This window comes from Zonotrichia albicollis, unplaced genomic scaffold (genome assembly GCF_047830755.1).
Source record: "Zonotrichia albicollis isolate bZonAlb1 unplaced genomic scaffold, bZonAlb1.hap1 Scaffold_83, whole genome shotgun sequence".
Taxonomy (NCBI): domain Eukaryota; kingdom Metazoa; phylum Chordata; class Aves; order Passeriformes; family Passerellidae; genus Zonotrichia; species Zonotrichia albicollis.
Window position 1 is genome coordinate 312117 of NW_027428460.1, and position 18823 is coordinate 330939.

Consider the following 18823-nt stretch of genomic DNA (forward strand, 5'->3'; position numbering starts at 1 on the left):
CGCGGGGTTTATGCAGTGGGCGTGGCCATGCGCGGCACGGACTTGTTTTGGTTGCGGGGCGGGGGAACAACCCGCGGCCGCTCCTACATCCAGCGGGATTCCCTCCCCGGTTCCGGCTCCCCCCCCGCTGCCTGCACAGGCTGCCCCAGCAGTCCTGCCGTTGTCAGAGGCTGTGTCCTCCGTGTCGGCGTCAGAGACTGCCCTGGCACCGGCGGCTTGTTCGAGCTCGGACCATCCCGGACCGGTTGCTGTAGCAGCGGCCCCGGCGGCTGGCCTCCCCTTCCGTGGAGCGGGGGCTGCCCGCCAGCTGACTGGGGGGACAGCCCGTCTCCCTGCTTTTAAGATCAGCATTCTCGGCGGGTTCGGGGGTGGTTTTTCGGGGATTGTCCCATGGAGGCTGCCATCTCTGCCGCCTCTCTTGCGCCCTAGTGGCGGGGGGCAGGTGCATCCCGAGAGCTCTGCCTCTGATCTCCAGCCCGGAGGGGGTGGGGATGAAACCATGGGGCAGATGAGAGACAAACCTGCTGCGTTTGCAGTGCAGAGGGAGAGGGCACAGATGGAGGAGACCATAGCTGGTTTGCTGTGGGGAACAAACATGTCCAGACCCCAGGTGAGATTTCTGGGGAAGGCTTCTATTTCCCTGCTGCTGGCATGCCTCAGTGGTTATGGGAAAAGAAAGCGTGTCCCCACTCGTGCTGCCATTGTACTGGCAGCAGGGTGCAGGCCTGTGGGAATGCAGGGCCTGCCTCATGGGTTTGGCCTGGGCCGTTGGGCTCAGGAAGTTTTTGGGCCAGGGCCAGCATTTGGCCTCTTGGTGTTTCTGGGGGTTGAGGTTTCTCCTACCGGTCCTGGTCCCCCTTTGTGGGCCAGTTTTGGGGTTCCTGGTCCATCATGGGCCAGGGCCCCCAGGGCCTTTCCTTCTCTGGCACTGCTCTGCTCTGCTGCTGCTCTTTTCTTTTTCGATCACAAAAAAAAAAAAAAAAAAAAAAAAAAAAAAAAATTAAATAAAAAAGATTGAAAACAGTGGGCAGCAGTTCTGAAGCACTGAAGCATTGAAGGGCCAGAAAGGGACATTCCAAAGTTGTTCAAATTGTTTGAAATTGTTGTAGGACTGTCAATGGTTTTTTGATAACTATTGATGGGACTCTTTTGCAGCAAGTCTGTTTTCAGGACAAAAAAGGACTCTCAGATGTCCAAGAGAAACAACTCCAGCTCATGGACTGTTCCTGAAACCCAGCTGCTTGGACTTCAATTCTCTTTGCATTGTTTTTTGCATTTTTTTAGATTGTAGGATTGTTTTAGTGATTTATTAGTATTGTATATTTTACAGTTGAAGAAATCTCCTGTTCATTTCACATCAGCATTTTTCTTTTAATTTATACAATTTAGAAGGGTGAGATGTCGCAGACATTTCTTCATAGAAATCCTTTCTTTGGGATTTCTCCTTCTTCTGGGAAGCAAAGGGCCCCAGAAGAAGAATGTAAACAATTGTTATCAGCTGTTGTGAAATGTAGCAGGTGTCCCTGTGATTGGCTCATCTTCCTTGTGTACCATTAAAGGCCAATCACAGGAGCAGCTCAGGGACAGATTCCCTGGGCAAAGAACTTCGTTATTCATTCTTGCTATTCTATTCTTGGCATAGCTGCTCTCTGCAACCTCTCGTCTTATTCTTTTTAGTATAGTTATAATGTATTATATATCTTATATCAATAAATCAGCCTTCTGATCAAGAAACAAGATTCTCGTCCTTCTCTCACCACAGTGACCGTCTAAGGCCGCTGTAATATCTGGTGACCCCTCGTGTCAGGGCAAAAATTAATTTGATAAAGACCAGAGGAGCAAAAATTGCTGCACTGGGTAAAATCCTGTATGTGTAGCATGTGATGGTTGCTTTGAAGTGACCACAGAAGTGGATTCAAGCCAGGAGCTGAAGAACTGAAGATCCTGATTTGGACAGAGTTCACAGCCAAGGCTGACCACAAAGAGAACCTTCTTCTGGAACACCTTCAGGAAGATGTTCGCAGAGCTGGCCAGAGCAAGCTGGACATTTTCACAAGGTACTTTTGTCTTTTCCCTTCCTGATGAACCAGCCCTTCGTAGTTTGTGGCGGTTGGTATGGCGAACACATGCCTTGGAAGAAGAGGTTCAGTTCTCCCCTTCAGAGGAGAAACTTATTGCCCTCTGGCAAAAATGGTGTAGAGAAGATGGGATTTTTCTGTCAGCAACAGATCTCTATGAGTTCTTTCGATGGGCAAAGCTTTTTCGGTTCTTTACTGATGTCCTGTATGCCTTGGATGTTTTTGTCTGGGAGTGCATGAACTCCATTTTTCAGTTTGTCTGGGGCCAGGAACGTGTTTTGCCTTTTATCTACCCAGCATTTCTAAAGCTCTTCCCAGTTTTGAAACGGAGAGCAGCTATTTTTCAATGGATTTCTAACTGTTATGGACAGGCTCCGTTTCCACCGTCCCCGGTGGGAGAAGACCCGGCGGGGGATGAGTGGGGGCTTCCCAGCCCCCTGTCCTCAGCGGGAGAAGCCCCGGCGGGGGATGAGTGGGGGCTGCCCGGCCCCCCCTGCTTCGCGGCGGGGGGGGGCGAAACTGCGCCGAGCGAAGAAGTTTTTTTTACTCTTTCTCCGGAGCCTGCGCAGACGGAACCTTCTCCCCCCCCTCCTTCTCTCTCTCCGGGGGGATGGGAATGGGCGGTCCCGCTCGAGCCAGCGCCGTTGGTGCCGCCCCTGCCAGCGCTGCGTCCGCCTTCAAGACCCGCCTCACCGGCGCGGCCGCCACTCCAGGCGATCCCGTCTCCGCCTCTCCAGGCAGTCCCGCCCACGGCTTCACAGGCCTCCCCGCCCCTGCCAGCGCCTGCGTCTGAGAATGCAGAAGAGGCACTTCCTGTGGCTGCTGAGTTGCTAAGCGACGACGACGCGTCTCCAGCTTCCGGCTCAGCGGGGGAGTTGTTCTCTCCGGCCCCTCTGCCGCTTCCATCGGCCTCCTCGCCACCTCAAGCCGAGACGGTCCCTGTTCAGGATGGTGCTGGAGATGGCGCCGAACCTGCGGGACCCTCGGAACAACCCGCGGCCGCTCCTACATCCAGCGGGATTCCCTCCCCGGTTCCGGCTCCCCCCCCGCTGCCTGCACAGGCTGCCCCAGCAGTCCTGCCGTTGTCGGAGGCTGTGTCCTCCGTGTCGGCGTCAGAGACTGCCCTGGCACCGGCGGCTTGTTCGAGCTCGGACCATCCCGGACCGGTTGCTGTAGCAGCGGCCCCGGCGGCTGGCCTCCCCTTCCGTGGAGCGGGGGCTGCCCGCCAGCTGACTGGGGGGACAGCCCGTCTCCCTGCTTTTAAGATCAGCATTCTCGGCGGGTTCGGGGGTGGTTTTTCGGGGATTGTCCCATGGAGGCTGCCATCTCTGCCGCCTCTCTTGCGCCCTAGTGGCGGGGGGCAGGTGCATCCCGAGAGCTCTGCCTCTGATCTCCAGCCCGGAGGGGGTGGGGATGAAACCATGGGGCAGATGAGAGACAAACCTGCTGCGTTTGCAGTGCAGAGGGAGAGGGCACAGATGGAGGAGACCATAGCTGGTTTGCTGTGGGGAACAAACATGTCCAGACCCCAGGTGAGATTTCTGGGGAAGGCTTCTATTTCCCTGCTGCTGGCATGCCTCAGTGGTTATGGGAAAAGAAAGCGTGTCCCCACTCGTGCTGCCATTGTACTGGCAGCAGGGTGCAGGCCTGTGGGAATGCAGGGCCTGCCTCATGGGTTTGGCCTGGGCCGTTGGGCTCAGGAAGTTTTTGGGCCAGGGCCAGCATTTGGCCTCTTGGTGTTTCTGGGGGTTGAGGTTTCTCCTACCGGTCCTGGTCCCCCTTTGTGGGCCAGTTTTGGGGTTCCTGGTCCATCATGGGCCAGGGCCCCCAGGGCCTTTCCTTCTCTGGCACTGCTCTGCTCTGCTGCTGCTCTTTTCTTTTTCGATCACAAAAAAAAAAAAAAAAAAAAAAAAAAAAAAAAATAAATAAAAAAGATTGAAAACAGTGGGCAGCAGTTCTGAAGCACTGAAGCATTGAAGGGCCAGAAAGGGACATTCCAAAGTTGTTCAAATTGTTTGAAATTGTTGTAGGACTGTCAATGGTTTTTTGATAACTATTGATGGGACTCTTTTGCAGCAAGTCTGTTTTCAGGACAAAAAAGGACTCTCAGATGTCCAAGAGAAACAACTCCAGCTCATGGACTGTTCCTGAAACCCAGCTGCTTGGACTTCAATTCTCTTTGCATTGTTTTTTGCATTTTTTTAGATTGTAGGATTGTTTTAGTGATTTATTAGTATTGTATATTTTACAGTTGAAGAAATCTCCTGTTCATTTCACATCAGCATTTTTCTTTTAATTTATACAATTTAGAAGGGTGAGATGTCGCAGACATTTCTTCATAGAAATCCTTTCTTTGGGATTTCTCCTTCTTCTGGGAAGCAAAGGGCCCCAGAAGAAGAATGTAAACAATTGTTATCAGCTGTTGTGAAATGTAGCAGGTGTCCCTGTGATTGGCTCATCTTCCTTGTGTACCATTAAAGGCCAATCACAGGAGCAGCTCAGGGACAGATTCCCTGGGCAAAGAACTTCGTTATTCATTCTTGCTATTCTATTCTTGGCATAGCTGCTCTCTGCAACCTCTCGTCTTATTCTTTTTAGTATAGTTATAATGTATTATATATCTTATATCAATAAATCAGCCTTCTGATCAAGAAACAAGATTCTCGTCCTTCTCTCACCACAGTGACCGTCTAAGGCCGCTGTAATAGGGGAAGTGCTGGGGAGCAGCTGTGTGGATGGGCCGTGCCCTTGGAGAAGGCTGAGGCCATGGTTTGGGAGCAGCTTTTCTTCCAGCCGTGGGTGGTGTGAGGTGGGTCCCTGTGTGCTTGGCAGGGTGGGATCAGAGCTTTTGGGAGCTGGCAGCGAGCACAGGAGCATCCTGCCCTGGGCAGCTGCTGAGGGCTGGATGTGCCGTGGCTGGCTGCAGGCTGGGCACATGTCCTGCCCTCCTGCTCTGTGCCAAAGGCAGCAGGGATGGGCAGCTCTGGGCACAGCTCTGGGCACAGCCAGCATGGCCTGGGCACCGCAGGCCTTGGCACAGGGGCACGGGAGCCCTCAGCTGACGGGCGGTTTCTGCTTTCTCTCCTTGCAGCCAGGCCCTGTGGGTGCTGAGGCTGCTCTGGGCTCTGCCAGGGCTCTGCTGGGCTCAGCCCTGGGCCCAGCTGGGCTGGCTCTGCCCTCACATTGCTCTGACAGCTCTGCATCAGACGGGCCTGTTGCGAGCACAGCGCCTGAGCTTTCTGCTTTGGCCGGTGAGTGAGACTCTGCTGCAGGCCCAGAGATTGCAGCTGGGGACACACATCCAACTGGCAAGGACCCAAACTCTCCACAGTCCCAGCTGAACGCCTGGATCTGTACAGGGTGTTTTCTTCTTGATTGGCTGGAATTGTGCAATTGCACTTTCTTCCTCCTCTAGCAGTGCCACGGGTGGGCCAAAGCTGGCGAGTGGGCCGTGCTCCTGAGGCAGTGCAGTCTGGAGCTGGTGGATGGAGAATTGCCCTTCTGCACTGCCAAACCAGAGCAAAAAGCCGTAAGTGGGACTTTGGGTCTCTAAGAAATCCCTGACAGTTTCAACAGGAATATGCAGCTCATTCCCAGGCTGAGAAGGAAGGTCATCTTGTAAAGGATTTGGGCTTTGACAGAGTTTCCATTCCCAGTCCTGCTTGGAGCTGGAAGGGCACAAAGCAATTTCCTCTTGCTTTGACTACAATTTCAAATACCAGTGTTGGAAACAAAGCCCAAAATCTTTTAAGAGGCTTTTGAGGTCACAAAGATGGATCCATGCCATCAGCACATTTACAATGTAAAGAACTGAGTTCTCTTTTGAAAAAGATCATTTACCTCTTAATGCAACGAATGTAAATTTGCCTTTATGTTTTTTTTTTTCATTAACTGTATGTTATGTTTTTGCACTAACACTTGGATTTTATTCTTATCTTTTACAATTTACCTATTTTTTAGCTTTTTTCTTTTTTTCTTTTTTCAATAGAAAACATGTCCTATCAAAGGAATGTCCTTTCCTCCTGGTTCCCGTGTGGAGCAGCTCCCTTCCTGCTGGCTGAGCTGCTCAGGCAGAGCCCGGCAGCTCCTGGCCCTGCAGGGCTGAGGCTTTTCCCCGTTGCTGGGCACAGACTGATGGAGCAGCACTGCTGAACTCGGGCACACAGAGGGACCAGCAGCAGCTGCCTTTGGCCACCTGAGGCTCCAAGGCCCAAACTCTGAGCAGCCAGGGCTGGAAGAGACTGGCAGGATCTGATCCCTGACTCTGGGCCAGGGCTGCACAAATGACCCCCCAGCAGCAGCAGCAGCAGATGGAGCTGACTTTGAGCACAGCCCCTGCCCCTCTTCCCTCCCGTGTGCAGCGGTGTCACAGCAGCCTGAGGCACCTGGGAGCCCCCAGTGCCAGCAGGGACTGGAGATGGCAGCCCTGGGCTCCTGGAGGCTGTGCAGGGAACGGAGCTGGGCACTCCCTGTCCATGGGGAGCTTCCAGATGGAAAAGGCTGCTGTGCCCAGGCAGCTCCAAGGGCACAGAAAGGAGGCTCTGGAGCACTGGATCTGTGCCAGTGCCACAGTCCTGGGCAGCAGCCAGCGAGCCCTGGGGGAACAGAGGGCACAGCAAGAGGGACAGAACCAGGCAAGGGCAGAGACCGGAGAGAGCCAGGCCCGGGAGCAGGAACAGCTGCTCCATTGCACTCTTGGAGAAAGCTCTTGGCTGGTTCAAAGCGCTGAAAGGCGTGAGGGGCAGAGAGGAGGCCACAGCAAACAATGCTCCTGTTTGCACAGCCTCCCCTCTCCGTGTCCCAGAAGGAATTGCATGGACTGTGCTCTTCTCTCCGAGTCGTCTCGTTCAGCATGAGCAGCTCAGCACCAGGAGCTGAAGGAGCTGAAGCCTCAGGCCACAGGAGCTGGGCAAGAGGGAACTTTTGGAGCAAAGGAATGCTGCTAAAATAGCCCCAGCTGAATGCAGTGGATATAATCATGGAATCACAGAACTTAATTTTAATGCAAAAATAGAACATATTTTATTTACAGATTCTCTTAATTTACAGATTTACTTAAAAAAAACCAGCAGTGTCAGTTCTTTTTCCAGAGGCGAGTCCAAAACTGCCATTTTTTCCTTGGCTTTCGCCTCTGGAACTGCGGGCCGCCCTGGAGGAGGGGCTCCTGTGCTGCCCGGCCGAGGCCGAGCCCCCCGAGCTGGGCCTGGTGCTGCGGCTGCCGCTGCTCCCGGCGGAGAAACTGAAACTCCTGCCGGGAAAACGTATCCTCAGCGACAACCTGGAGTGGGTGAGGAAAATCTCATTGATTTGGGAATTTTCATGGGATTTTTGGGGATTTTTCGGGGATTTTTATGAGGTTTTTTTAGGATTTTTATGGGAACTTTTGGGGAATTTTTATGGGAATTTTTTGGGATTTTTATGAGGTATTTTTGAGATTTTTTTTGGGGGGATTTGAATGAGATTTTTTGAGGGGGCTTTGGGGATTTTTAGGGATTTTTTGGTGATTTTTTTGGGGATTTTTTGATATTTTTTGTTGATTTATGGGGTATTTTTGGGGATTTTAATGGGGTTTTTGTGTGGGAATTTTGGGGGATTTTTTGGGATATTTTTGAGATTTTTTGGAGATTTTTAATGGGATTTTTTGAGGGGGCTTTGGTGATTTTTTTAGGGATTTTTTGGGGAATTTTTGAGGTATTTTTGAGATTTTTTTGAGATTTTTAATGGGATTTTTTGAGGGGGTTTTGGGGATTTTTAGGGATTTTTTGGGGGATTTTTTGGTGATATTTTGGGGAATTTTTTGTTATTTTTTGTTGATTTTATGAGGTTTTCTGGGATTTTTTGGGGATTTTTATGAGGTATTTTTGAGATTTTTTGGGGGATTTTTAATGGGATTTTTGAGGGGGCTTTGGGGATTTTTAGGGATTTTTTGGTGATTTTTGGATTTTTTTTTTTGATTTATGGGGTTTTTTTTTGGGATTTTTATGATGTATTTTTGAGATGGTTTGGGGATTTTTAATGGGATTTTTTGAGGGGGCTTTGGGGATTTTCTAAGGGTTTTTGGGTGATTTTTTAGGGATTTTTTTGTATTTGTTGGGGGAGTTTTTTATATTTGTTGTCGATTTTTGGGGGAGTTTTTTTGGGTTTTTGTAGGAATTTTGGGGGATTTTTTGGGATTTTTATGAGGGTTTTTTGGGATTTTTAATGGAATTTTGAATGGGATTTTTGGGTTGTTTGAAATGGGATTTGTTGGATTTTAGGAAGATTTTTAATAGCATTTTTTAGGGATTTTTGGGGGATTTTTCAGTGAATGTTTTGGGGGGTATTTTGGGGAATTTTTTGGATAATTATTTAAAATTTTTGGGTGAATTTTGGGGATTTTTGGGGTGAATTTTTTATGATTTTTTGGTGAATTTTGGTGATTTTTGGGGTGAAATATTTGGGATTTTTTGGTGAATTTGGGGGATTTTTGGGGTGAAATTTTTTGGAATTTTTGGGTCAATTTTCGGGCACATTTTGGGGATTTTTTGGGGGATTTTTCTGGTGAAATTTTTGGGATTTTTTTGGTGAATTTTGGGCTGAAATATTTGGGATTTTTTGGTGAATTTTCGTGATTTTGGGGTGAAATTTTTGGGATTTTTTGGGTGAATTTTGGGAGATTTTTTGCGTGGATTTTGGGGGCATTTTTTGGCAATTTTGGGGGATTTTTGGGGGGAATTTTTCGGGTGAAATATTTGGGATTTTTTGGTGAATTTTGGTGATTTTTGGGCTGAAATTTTGGAATTTTTGGGTGAATTTTGGGGCACATTTTGTGGATTTTTGGGGGATTTTTCGGGTGAAATTTTTTGGATTTTTTGGTGAATTTTGGCCGTTTTTGGGGTGAAATATTTGGGATTTTTGGGTGAATTTTGGGCTGAAATATTTGGGATTTTTGGGGGATTTTGGGGGTGGAATTTTTGGGTCAATTTTCGGGCACATTTTGGGGATTTTTGGGGGATTTTTTGGGTGAAATTTTTTGGATTTTTGGGTGAATTTTGGCCATTTTTGGGGTGAAATATTTAGTATTTTTCTGTGAATTTTGGCCATTTTTGGGCTGAAATATTTGGGATTTTTGGGTGAATTTGGGGGATTTTTGGTGAATTTTGGGGCACATTTTGTGGATTTTTGGGGGATTTTTCGGGTGAATTTTTTGGGGTTTTTTAGTGAATTTTGGCGATTTTTGGGGTGAAATTTTTGGGAATTTTATTGGGGATTTTTCAGGTGAAATTTTTGGGATTTTTTGGGTGAATTTTGGGAGGATTTTACTGGGTGGATTTTGGGGGCACATTTTAGGTATATTTTGTTGCTTATTGGGGGATTTTTTGGGGAGAATTGTGGGGATTTTATGGGGCATTTTTCGGGTGAAATTTTTGGGATTTTTGGGGTGAAATTTTTGGGATTTTTGGGGTGAAATATTTGGGATTTTTTGGTGAATTTTGGCGATTTTTGGAGTGAAATTTTTGGAATTTTTGGGTGAATTTTGGGGCACATTTTGGGGTTTTTTTGGGGGGGATTTTTGAGAGAATTTTTGGGGGTTTTTTTGGGAATTTTTGGGTTTTTTTTTTGGTGAATGTTTTGGGGGATATTTTGGGGAATTTTTTGGATAATTATTTAAAATTTTGGGGTGAATTTTGGGGATTTTTGGGGTGAAATTTTTGTGATTTTTGGGTGAATTTTGGCGATTTTTCGGGTGAAATATTTGGGATTTTTTGGTGAATTTTGGCGATTTTTGGAGTGAAATATTTGGCATTATTGGGTGAATTTGGGGGATTTTTGGGGTGAATTTTGGGAGACTTTCTGGGTGGATTTTGGTCTCATATTTTAGGTATATTTTGTTGCTTTGGGGGGATTTTTTGGCAATTTTGGGGGATTTTTTGGGGAGAATTGTGGGGATTTTATGGGGCATTTTTCGGGTGAAATTTTTGGTATTTTTGAGGTGAAATTTTTGGGTGAATTTTTGGGATTTTTGGGGTGAAATTTTTGGGATTTTTGGGGTGAAATATTTGGGATTTTTTGGTGAATTTTGGCGATTTTTGGGCTGAAATTTTGGAATTCTTGAGCCAATTTTCAGGCACATTTTAGTGATTTTTGGGGGATTTTTTGGGTGAATTTTTTTTGATTTTTGGGTGAATTTTGGCGATTTTTGGGGTGAAATATTTGGGATTTTGGGTTAATTTGGGGGATTTTTGGGGTGAAACTTTTGGGATTTTTTTGTGAATTTGGGGGATTTTTGGTGAATTTTGGGGCACATTTTGGGGATTTTTGGGGGGATTTTTCAGGTGAAATTTATGGGGTTTTTTAGTGAATTTTGGCAATTTTTGGGGTGAAATATTTGGGATTTTTTGGGTGAATTTTGGGAGATTTTCTGGGTGGATTTTGGGGGCATTTTTTGGCAATTTCGGGGGATTTTTTGGGGGAATTTTTTTGAGTGAAATATTTGGGTTTTAACCCAAAAAATTGGGTTTTAACCCAATTTTTGAGGTCCAGGACCTTTTTTGGGGATTTTTAACCCAATTTTTGGGGTCTGGGATCATTTTTGGGGTTTTTGGACCAAATTTTTTGGGGTTTTTTATCCCAATTTTTGGGGTCTGGAATAATTTTGGGGGGTTTTTAACCAAATTTTTGGGGTTTTTTAACCCAATTTTAGGGATCGAGGACCCTTTTTGGGGTTTTTTAACCCAATTTTTGGGGTCTGGCATATTTTTTGGGTTTTTTAGCCCAATTTTTGGGGTTTTTTTAACCAAATTTTTGGGGTCCGGGATAATTTTTTCGGGTTTTTAAACCCAATTTTGGTGGTCTGGGACCACTTTTGGGGTTTTTTTAACCCAATTTTTGGGGTCCGGGACCCTTTTTGGATTTTTCTCCCCAATTTTTTGTGTCCCAGCCCCATTTTTGGGGGTTTTCTCCCCATTTTTGTTCCCTTTCCCACTTTTGGGATTTTTCACCCCAATTTTTTGGGATTTTTCTCCCATTTTGGGGTTTTCTCCCCATTTTCCTTCCCTTCCCATTTTTGGGGGATTTCTCCCCAATTTTGGGATCTCCTCCCCATTTTTTGGGGTTTTTCCCCCCAAATTTTTGTGTCCCAGCCCCATTTTTTGGGATTTTTCTCCCATTTTGGGGATTTTTCTCCCATTTCGGGATTTTTCTCCCATTTTTGGGGATTTTTGGGGATGCTGGCCTTCTGTGAAAATACCTGAAAATTCACTAATGGACACGCACTGATGGGCCTTCTGTAAAAACCCTGAAAATTCCCTTAAGGCTGCTCGCTGCTGAGCCTTCTGCAAAAAACCTGAAAATTCCCAATTTCCCCCTTGCTGCTGAGCCTTCTGCAAAAAAACCCTGAAAATTCCCAATTTCCCCCTTGCTGCTGAGCCTTTTTCAAAAAACCTGAAAATTCCCTTATTGCCGCTCGCTGCTGAGCCTTCTGCAAAAAAACTTGAAAATTCCCAATTCACCCATCACTTCTGAGCCTTTGGCAAAAAACCTGAAAACTCCCTTATTCCCACTCACTTCTGAGCCTTCTGCAAAAAAACCTGAAAATTCCCTTATTGCCACTCACTTCTGAGCCTTCTGCAAAAAAACCTGAAAATTCCCCAATTCCCCACTCACTTTTGAGCATTCTCAGCTGCTCACTAGAGAAACGTGCAAAAAATCCCGGTTTTCCTCATATTTTACAGGTTTTCTGACATTCTCCAAGGAATTTGGGGTTAAAATTTCCACGTTTTGAGGCGTTTTCTGAGGGGTTTCGCCACAACCCCTCATTTTCCCGCCTTTTTTCCTGGCGTCCCCTAGCGGATTCCGAGTTGAAACGCAGCAAAAATGATTCAAATTCCCTTTTTTTTCCCCCCAACATTTTGCACCCACATTGCCCCCTCACTTCTGAGCCTTTTCAGCTGCTCAGGAGAGAGAAACTTGCAATAAAACCCTAATTTTCCTCATGTTTTGCAGATTTTCTGGCATTCTCCAAGGAATTTGAGGTTAAAATTCCCATATTTTGAGGTAATTTCTGAGGGGTTTCACCACAATCCCCGCAAAGCCCTCATTTTCCAGCCTTTTTTTGTCGCAGATTTCAAGTTGAAACTCAGCAAAAATGATTCAAATTCCCATTTTTTTTCCTCCCACATTTTGAACACCCTGAGGGATTTTGGGTGCAAAATCAGTTGAGTTGTCGAAAATTCCCATTTTTCACAATTTCCCCATATTTTTAGGCACTTTCTGAGAAATTTTGACACCAAATAATCCAGAATTGACACAAACCCCTCATTTTTCCAACTTTTTCAGGCACTTCAGGTGGCCTTCAGCCTGGACAGTGACTGTACAGCTCGAAAATCCCAGTTTTTCAATAACTTTGAAGCACCCTGAAGGATTTTCGTAGCAAAAGCAGCTGAATTGGTGAAAATTCACATTTTTACCACATTGTGAGGAGTCTTCTGAAGAATTTTTGACACCAAAAAGCCGGAATTGCCACAAACCCTCATTTTCCTGCTGTTTTCTGGGGCCTCTAGAGCAACAAAATGGCTCCAAATTCCTGGGTTTTTGTGCATTTTGAAGCATCCCCTGAGGGATTCTGAGTGCAAAAGCAGCTGAATTGGTGAAAATTCTGATTTTTCTCAAATTTTGAGGCACTCCCTGGGGGACTCCCACACCAAGAAAGCCAAAATTGGCGTAAATCCCACATTTTCCTGCATTTTTCTGGCCCCTCAGAGCAACAAAACATCTCCAAATTCCTGAGTTTTTGTGGATTCTGAAGCACTCCCTGAGGGATTTTGGGTGCAAAAGCAGCTGAAATGGTGAAAATTCCCATTTTTAACAAGTTTTGAGGTTCCCCTGAAGGATTTTGACGCCAAGAAAGCCGGAACTGGCACAAACCCCTCATTTCCCCGCCTTTTTTTAGTGCCCCTGGCAGATTTCAGGCCAGAGAGCAACAAAACAGCTCCAAAATCCCAAGTTTTTGCACATTTTCAAGAACCCTTGAGGGATTTTGGAGACAGAAGTAGCCGGATTGGTAAAAAAATCCCATTTTCCCACATTTCAAGGCATTTTCAGAGCGATTTTGGTGCCAAAAAATCCCAAATTGTTGCCAACCCCTCATTTTCCCGCCCTTTTTGGCATCCCTGGCGGATTTTCCCCTCACAGCTCCCCGCCATTTTTCTGCCCAGAGGATCTCAGACCAGAGAGCAACAAAACAGCTCCAAAATCCCAGGTTTTTGCACATTTTCAGGAAACCTTGAGGGATTTTGGGGACACAAGGAGCTGGATTGGTGAAAATTCCCATTTTACAAGGCACTTTCAGAGTGATTTTGGTGTAAAAAAGCCCAAATTGGTGCCAACTCCTCATTTTCCCGCCCTTTTTGGCGCCCCCTGGTGGATTTTCCCCTCACAGCTCCCCGCCATTTTTTACCACCCCCCACAATGGATCCCCGATCAGAGAGCACCAAAACAGCTCCAAATTCCCATTTTTCAGGGATTTCTCAGGAATTCCAGGCCCTACCATGGCGTTCTCCAGCTGCTCCGCCAGCTCCTGTGCCCGGCCCAGGGCCTTGTCCCTCTCCTGCCGCCACTGCTGCTCCTGCGCCTGCAGCTGCTGCTCCTCGGCCTCCAGGGCCTCCACCCGGCCCCGGATCTGCTGCAGCTCCTTACGGCACTGAGACACCTCCAGCTCCAGGGAGCTGCTCCAAAGAAATGATAATCCCAGAAAATCAAGGAATCCCAGATTTCAGGGAATTTGGGAGTGTTTTGGGTGAGTTTCTTGAGGGGATTTGGGGAATTTTCCAAAGGGTTCTGAGGGAATTTTGGGGATCTTGAGGGAGTTTGAGCCCCGGCTCTGCTGCAGCTCCTCAGGGCACTGAGACACCTCCAGCTCCACGGAAACAATAATCCCATAAAACTGGAGAATCCCGGATTTTAGAGGAGTTTGAGGTGTTTTGGGTGAGTTTCTTGAGGAGTTTTGGGGTAATTCGGGGATTTTGAGCAATGTCCAGGAGGGTTCTGAGGGAGTTTTACAGATCGTGAGGGGATCTGAGGGATTTTCAGGGATTTCCTGAAGGGTTCTGAGGGAATTTTGGGGATCTTGAGGCGTTTTGGAGCAATTCAGGCAAATTTCATGGATTTACAGAAGGGTTCTGAGGGAATTTTGGGGGTTGTGAAGGGTAATGAGGGGATTCAGGCAAATATCAGGGATTTTTGGAAGGGTCTGAAGGAATTTTGAGGATCTTCAGGGGTTTTGAGGGGATTCATGATAATATCAAGGATTTTCAGAAGGGTTCTGAGGGAATTTTGGGGATTGTGAGGGGTTTTGAGGGATTTTCAGGAGGATTCTGAGAGAATTATGGGAAACTTCAGGGGTTTAGGAGGAATTTATGGAATTTTAACTCCCTCAAGATCCCCAAAATTCCCTCAGAACCCTTTCGGGCAGCTTTTGGTGGATTTTGGGGTAAGTTTTTGATGGATTTGGGGCAGTTTTTGATGGATTTGGGGCAGTTTTTGTGGATTTAGGTGCAGTTTTTGGTGGCTTTTGGGGCAATTTGGATGGATTTTTCCCAGGTTTTGGTGGATTTTGGGGCCATTTGGATGGATTTTTGAGAAGTTTTGATGGATCTTGGTCGGGTTTGAATGGATTTTGGTCAGGTTTTGATGGATTTGGGGCAGTTTCGATGGGTTTGGGGCAGGTTTCAGTGGATTTTAAGAGGATTTAGGTACATTTTCCCCGTTTCTCACCCAACCCGGGTGCACAGGCTGCTCTGCTCTCTCCCAGCTCCCTCAGCAGGGGGATGTGGGTGGGTTTGGGGCAGTTTGATGGATTTTGGTCAGGTTTTGATGGATTTTGGGGCAGTTTTTCAGGATTTTGGGGCAGTTTGGATGGACTTAAAGTAGTTTTAAGTGGATTTTAAGCAGATTTGGGTACATTTTTCCCCGTTTCTCACCCGACCCGGGTGCACAGGCTGCTCTCCCTCTCGCCCAGCTCCCTCAGCAGGGGATGTGGATGGATTTGGGGCAGGTTTTGATGGATTTGGGGCAGGTTTAAGCAGATTTGGGGCAGGTTTAAGCAGATTTAGGTGCAGTTTTTGATGGATTTGGTGCAGGTTTAAGCAGATTTAGGGGCAGTTTTTGGTGCATTTTTCCCCGTTTCTCACCCGACGCGGGTGCACAGACTGCTCTCTCTGCTCTCCCTCTCACCCAGCTCCCTCAGCAGGGGATGGGGATGGATTAGGTGCAGTTTTTGATGGATTTAGGTGCAGTTTTTGGTGCATTTTTCCCCGTTTCTCACCCGACCCAGGTGCACAGGCTGCTCTCTCTGCTCTCCCTCTCGCCCAGCTCCCTCTGCAGGGGGATGTGGGTGGGTTTGGGGCAGGTTTTGATGGATTTAGGGGCGGTTTTTGATGGATTTGGGCCCATTTCTCACCTGATCTGGGTGCACAGGCTGCTCTCTCTGCTCTCCCTCTCGCCCAGCTCCCTCTGCAGCCGCTCCAGCCGCTCCAGCCGCTCCCTCAGCTGCCGGTTGCCGCTCTCCAGCTCCCGTTTCTCGCTGTCCAGCCCCTGCAGCTGCTCCTGGGCCTGGCCCAGCGCCTCCCGCAGGTCCCCGAGCTGCCCCCGCAGGTCCCACGGCGGCCGCTTGGAGGCGCCCTTGGAGCTCATGCTGGTGACGGAGCCTGGGGACATTGACAGGGCTTGGGGACATCCAGAGGGGCTTGGGGACATTGGGAGGGGGGGTGGGGACAAAGGGAAGGGGAGAGGGGACATCTGGAGGGGAGGGGGACACCCAGAGGAACTTGGGGCCATGGGGTCCTGGGGACATCAGAAGGGGGGTGGGGACATCAAAGGGGAGCTTTGGGGACATCAGGAAAGGGCCTGGGGACATTGGAGGGGACATTGGAGCCGTGAGGTGCTGGGGACACTGGGAAAGGGACTGGAGACATCAGGAGGGGTGGCCCTGGGGACATTGAGGGGGTGCCAAAGGGGACACCAGGAGGGGATCCTGGGGCATGGGAGAGGGACCTGGGGACACTGGGGACAGGAGAGAGGTGGCCCTGGGGACACTGAGGACATTGGGGGGTGTCCTGGGTTGACTATATGATGCTTTTATCCCCAATCGTCTCATTCTGTTTATGTTGAATAATAATAAGTTTTGTACCTTTAAGAGTGTTACAGAGAGTGAAGGGGGAGAGGGAAGCAGCAGTTTGTTTTCAGACACTGCGCTCACTCCCCCACATTCCTGCTCCTGACTGTGTTGTCTGCGGACAGACAGCGGGACAGAGCTCTTTTTTTGCTTTTTAGTTAGTGTTAGCTAGCTGAGGCAAAGAAGTTCCCTGGACTGTTTTTTTTTTTCCCTTTTCTTTGGACCTCTTGGAACTGCTCTGGACTGAACACCCAGGGGAGCACCGGCAGCTGCAGCTGTGGCCCAGTGGGCCAGGCCTGGCCTGCGACAATTCCAGCACCGGAGGGAATGATCAGAGACTGAGTGAGCTGCTGCTTGAACCCGGGGTTTTCTCAGTTTGTCATCTCTTTTAGAGTGGCAAGGGGTCTCATTGTTTGGATACTGTTTTGGCCTTATTGTTTAATAAACAGGGTTTTTTTCCACCTTTCTCCAAGGAGGTGTTTTTCTTTCCTCCCGGACCAGTTGAGGGGGGAGGGGCCGATTGGATCTGCTTTTCCCACCGGAGCTCCTTTGGGGGGATTCTTCCCCAAACTTGCTCTAAACCTGGACAGGGGGGGGGTTGGGGACACTGGGAGGGGTCTCAGGTCTCACCAGCCCGAGGAGCAGCCGCCACCGACGCCGCCTCGCAAGGGCCATCTGGGGACATTGGGGGGACATTGGGGGGGTTTGATCCCCTTGACACCCCCAGGTCACACTGACTCTCCCCAAATCCCCATTAAATCCCCCCAAATCCCCTTAAATTACCCCAGAACGCCTCTAAATCCCCCCAAATCCCCTCTAAACCCCCCAAAGTCCCATTAACTCCCCCAGACCCCCATTAAATCCCCCCAAATCCCCTTGAACTGCCCCCAAATCCCCTCCAGTTGCCCCAAATCCCACCAGGCCCCCTCTAAAGCCCCAAAATCCACTTTAACTGCTCCAAATCCACACTAAATCTCTTAAATTCCCCTTTACCTGCCCCCTGTAACCCCCCCAAACCCCCTTCAATTGCCCCAAATGCCCCCAGACTCCCATTAAATACCCCCAAGCCCCCTTTACCTGCCCTGAGCCCCCAATAAATGCCCCCAGACCCCCATTAAATCCCCCAAATTCCCATTAAATCCCCCAAATCCCCTTTAAACGCCCCAGAGCCCCTCTCAATGCCCCCAAATCCCCTTTAATAGCCCCAAATGCCCCCGAATCCCCTTTTTCAGCCCCAAAATCCCCTCAAATCCCCCCAAGCCCCCTTTATCTGCCCCGCTCTCCACTTTTGCCTCCCGGTTCCGCCGGTACCGTTCTCCCCAGCGGCCGCGTCGCGGCCCAGCGTTCGCAGCGGGGCCCTGAGGGGGGCCTTGGGCGCGGCCTTGGCATCTCCCGGTCCGAGCCCGGTCCGCGATCGTTTCTGTCAGGGGACAAACGGCGTCAGGCGCGGGCAGGGCCGGGCCGGGCCGGGCCGGGCCCGCGCGGGGAGCGCTCCGCACCTGCTGGGGAGGGGCCGCCGGCGGCCCCTCGGAAGGGGCCCGCTTCTCCTGGGCCCGGCGTACCGGCAGCCGCGAGCCCCGCGAGAGCGGCTCCGGGAGCGCTGCCATCTTGTCCCGCGCGCCAAGCAGCGCCCGCGCCGCGGCCAATGGCGGGGCGGGATGGGAGAGGTGGGCCCGCCCCTGTGGAATTCGGCCAATGGGAGAGCGAGGCGGGCGAAGAGACGGCCAATGGGAGCGCGAGGCGGGGTGAGGCAGGGAGGAGGATCGCCCGCCAAAAGGGGACGGGGCTTGTGTGGTGGGAGAGGGCGGGGATTGGCCGAGCAGGGACGGCGCGGGGTTTATGCAGTGGGCGTGGCCATGCGCGGCACGGACTTGTTTTGGTTGCGGGGCGGGGGAACAACCCGCGGCCGCTCCTACATCCAGCGGGATTCCCTCCCCGGTTCCGGCTCCCCCCCCGCTGCCTGCACAGGCTGCCCCAGCAGTCCTGCCGTTGTCAGAGGCTGTGTCCTCCGTGTCGGCGTCAGAGACTGCCCTGGCACCGGCGGCTTGTTCGAGCTCGGACCATCCCGGACCGGTTGCTGTAGCAGCGGCCCCGGCGGCTGGCCTCCCCTTCCGTGGAGCGGGGGCTGCCCGCCAGCTGACTGGGGGGACAGCCCGTCTCCCTGCTTTTAAGATCAGCATTCTCGGCGGGTTCGGGGGTGGTTTTTCGGGGATTGTCCCATGGAGGCTGCCATCTCTGCCGCCTCTCTTGCGCCCTAGTGGCGGGGGGCAGGTGCATCCCGAGAGCTCTGCCTCTGATCTCCAGCCCGGAGGGGGTGGGGATGAAACCATGGGGCAGATGAGAGACAAACCTGCTGCGTTTGCAGTGCAGAGGGAGAGGGCACAGATGGAGGAGACCATAGCTGGTTTGCTGTGGGGAACAAACATGTCCAGACCCCAGGTGAGATTTCTGGGGAAGGCTTCTATTTCCCTGCTGCTGGCATGCCTCAGTGGTTATGGGAAAAGGAAGCGTGTCCCCACTCGTGCTGCCATTGTACTGGCAGCAGGGTGCAGGCCTGTGGGAATGCAGGGCCTGCCTCATGGGTTTGGCCTGG

At 49.8% G+C, this 18823-nt stretch overlaps 1 protein-coding gene and 1 long non-coding RNA gene across 5 annotated transcripts; one reads left to right on the top strand and one right to left on the bottom strand.

The window, feature by feature from the left end:
- Positions 1-40: 40 nt before the first annotated feature.
- LOC141728084 (uncharacterized) lies at positions 41-16691 on the top strand. 3 transcript variants are annotated; one of them, XR_012578767.1, is made up of 7 exons: positions 44-2057; positions 2450-4887; positions 5170-5329; positions 5494-5607; positions 6067-7365; positions 13579-13854; positions 15564-16691. It is a non-coding gene; the product is annotated as an uncharacterized LOC141728084 (long non-coding RNA). The 3 variants fall into 3 exon arrangements; XR_012578766.1 differs by lacking the exons at positions 44-2057; positions 5170-5329 and having other exon boundaries at positions 4750-4887; XR_012578768.1 differs by lacking the exons at positions 2450-4887; positions 5170-5329; positions 5494-5607 and having other exon boundaries at positions 41-2057.
- LOC141728076 (uncharacterized) lies at positions 4263-17904 on the bottom strand. 2 transcript variants are annotated; one of them, XM_074534391.1, is made up of 6 exons: positions 17730-17903; positions 17542-17650; positions 16861-16905; positions 15517-15763; positions 13606-13783; positions 4263-7356 (listed from the first exon to the last, which is right to left on the bottom strand). In XM_074534391.1, the coding sequence occupies exons 1-6, from the start codon at positions 17835-17837 to the stop codon at positions 7153-7155; spliced, it is 891 nt and encodes a 296-aa protein (XP_074390492.1). In that variant the 5' UTR covers positions 17838-17903; the 3' UTR covers positions 4263-7152. The 2 variants fall into 2 exon arrangements, with proteins under 2 accessions (XP_074390492.1, XP_074390493.1); XM_074534392.1 differs by lacking the exon at positions 16861-16905 and having other exon boundaries at positions 17730-17904.
- Positions 17905-18823: the final 919 nt, after the last annotated feature.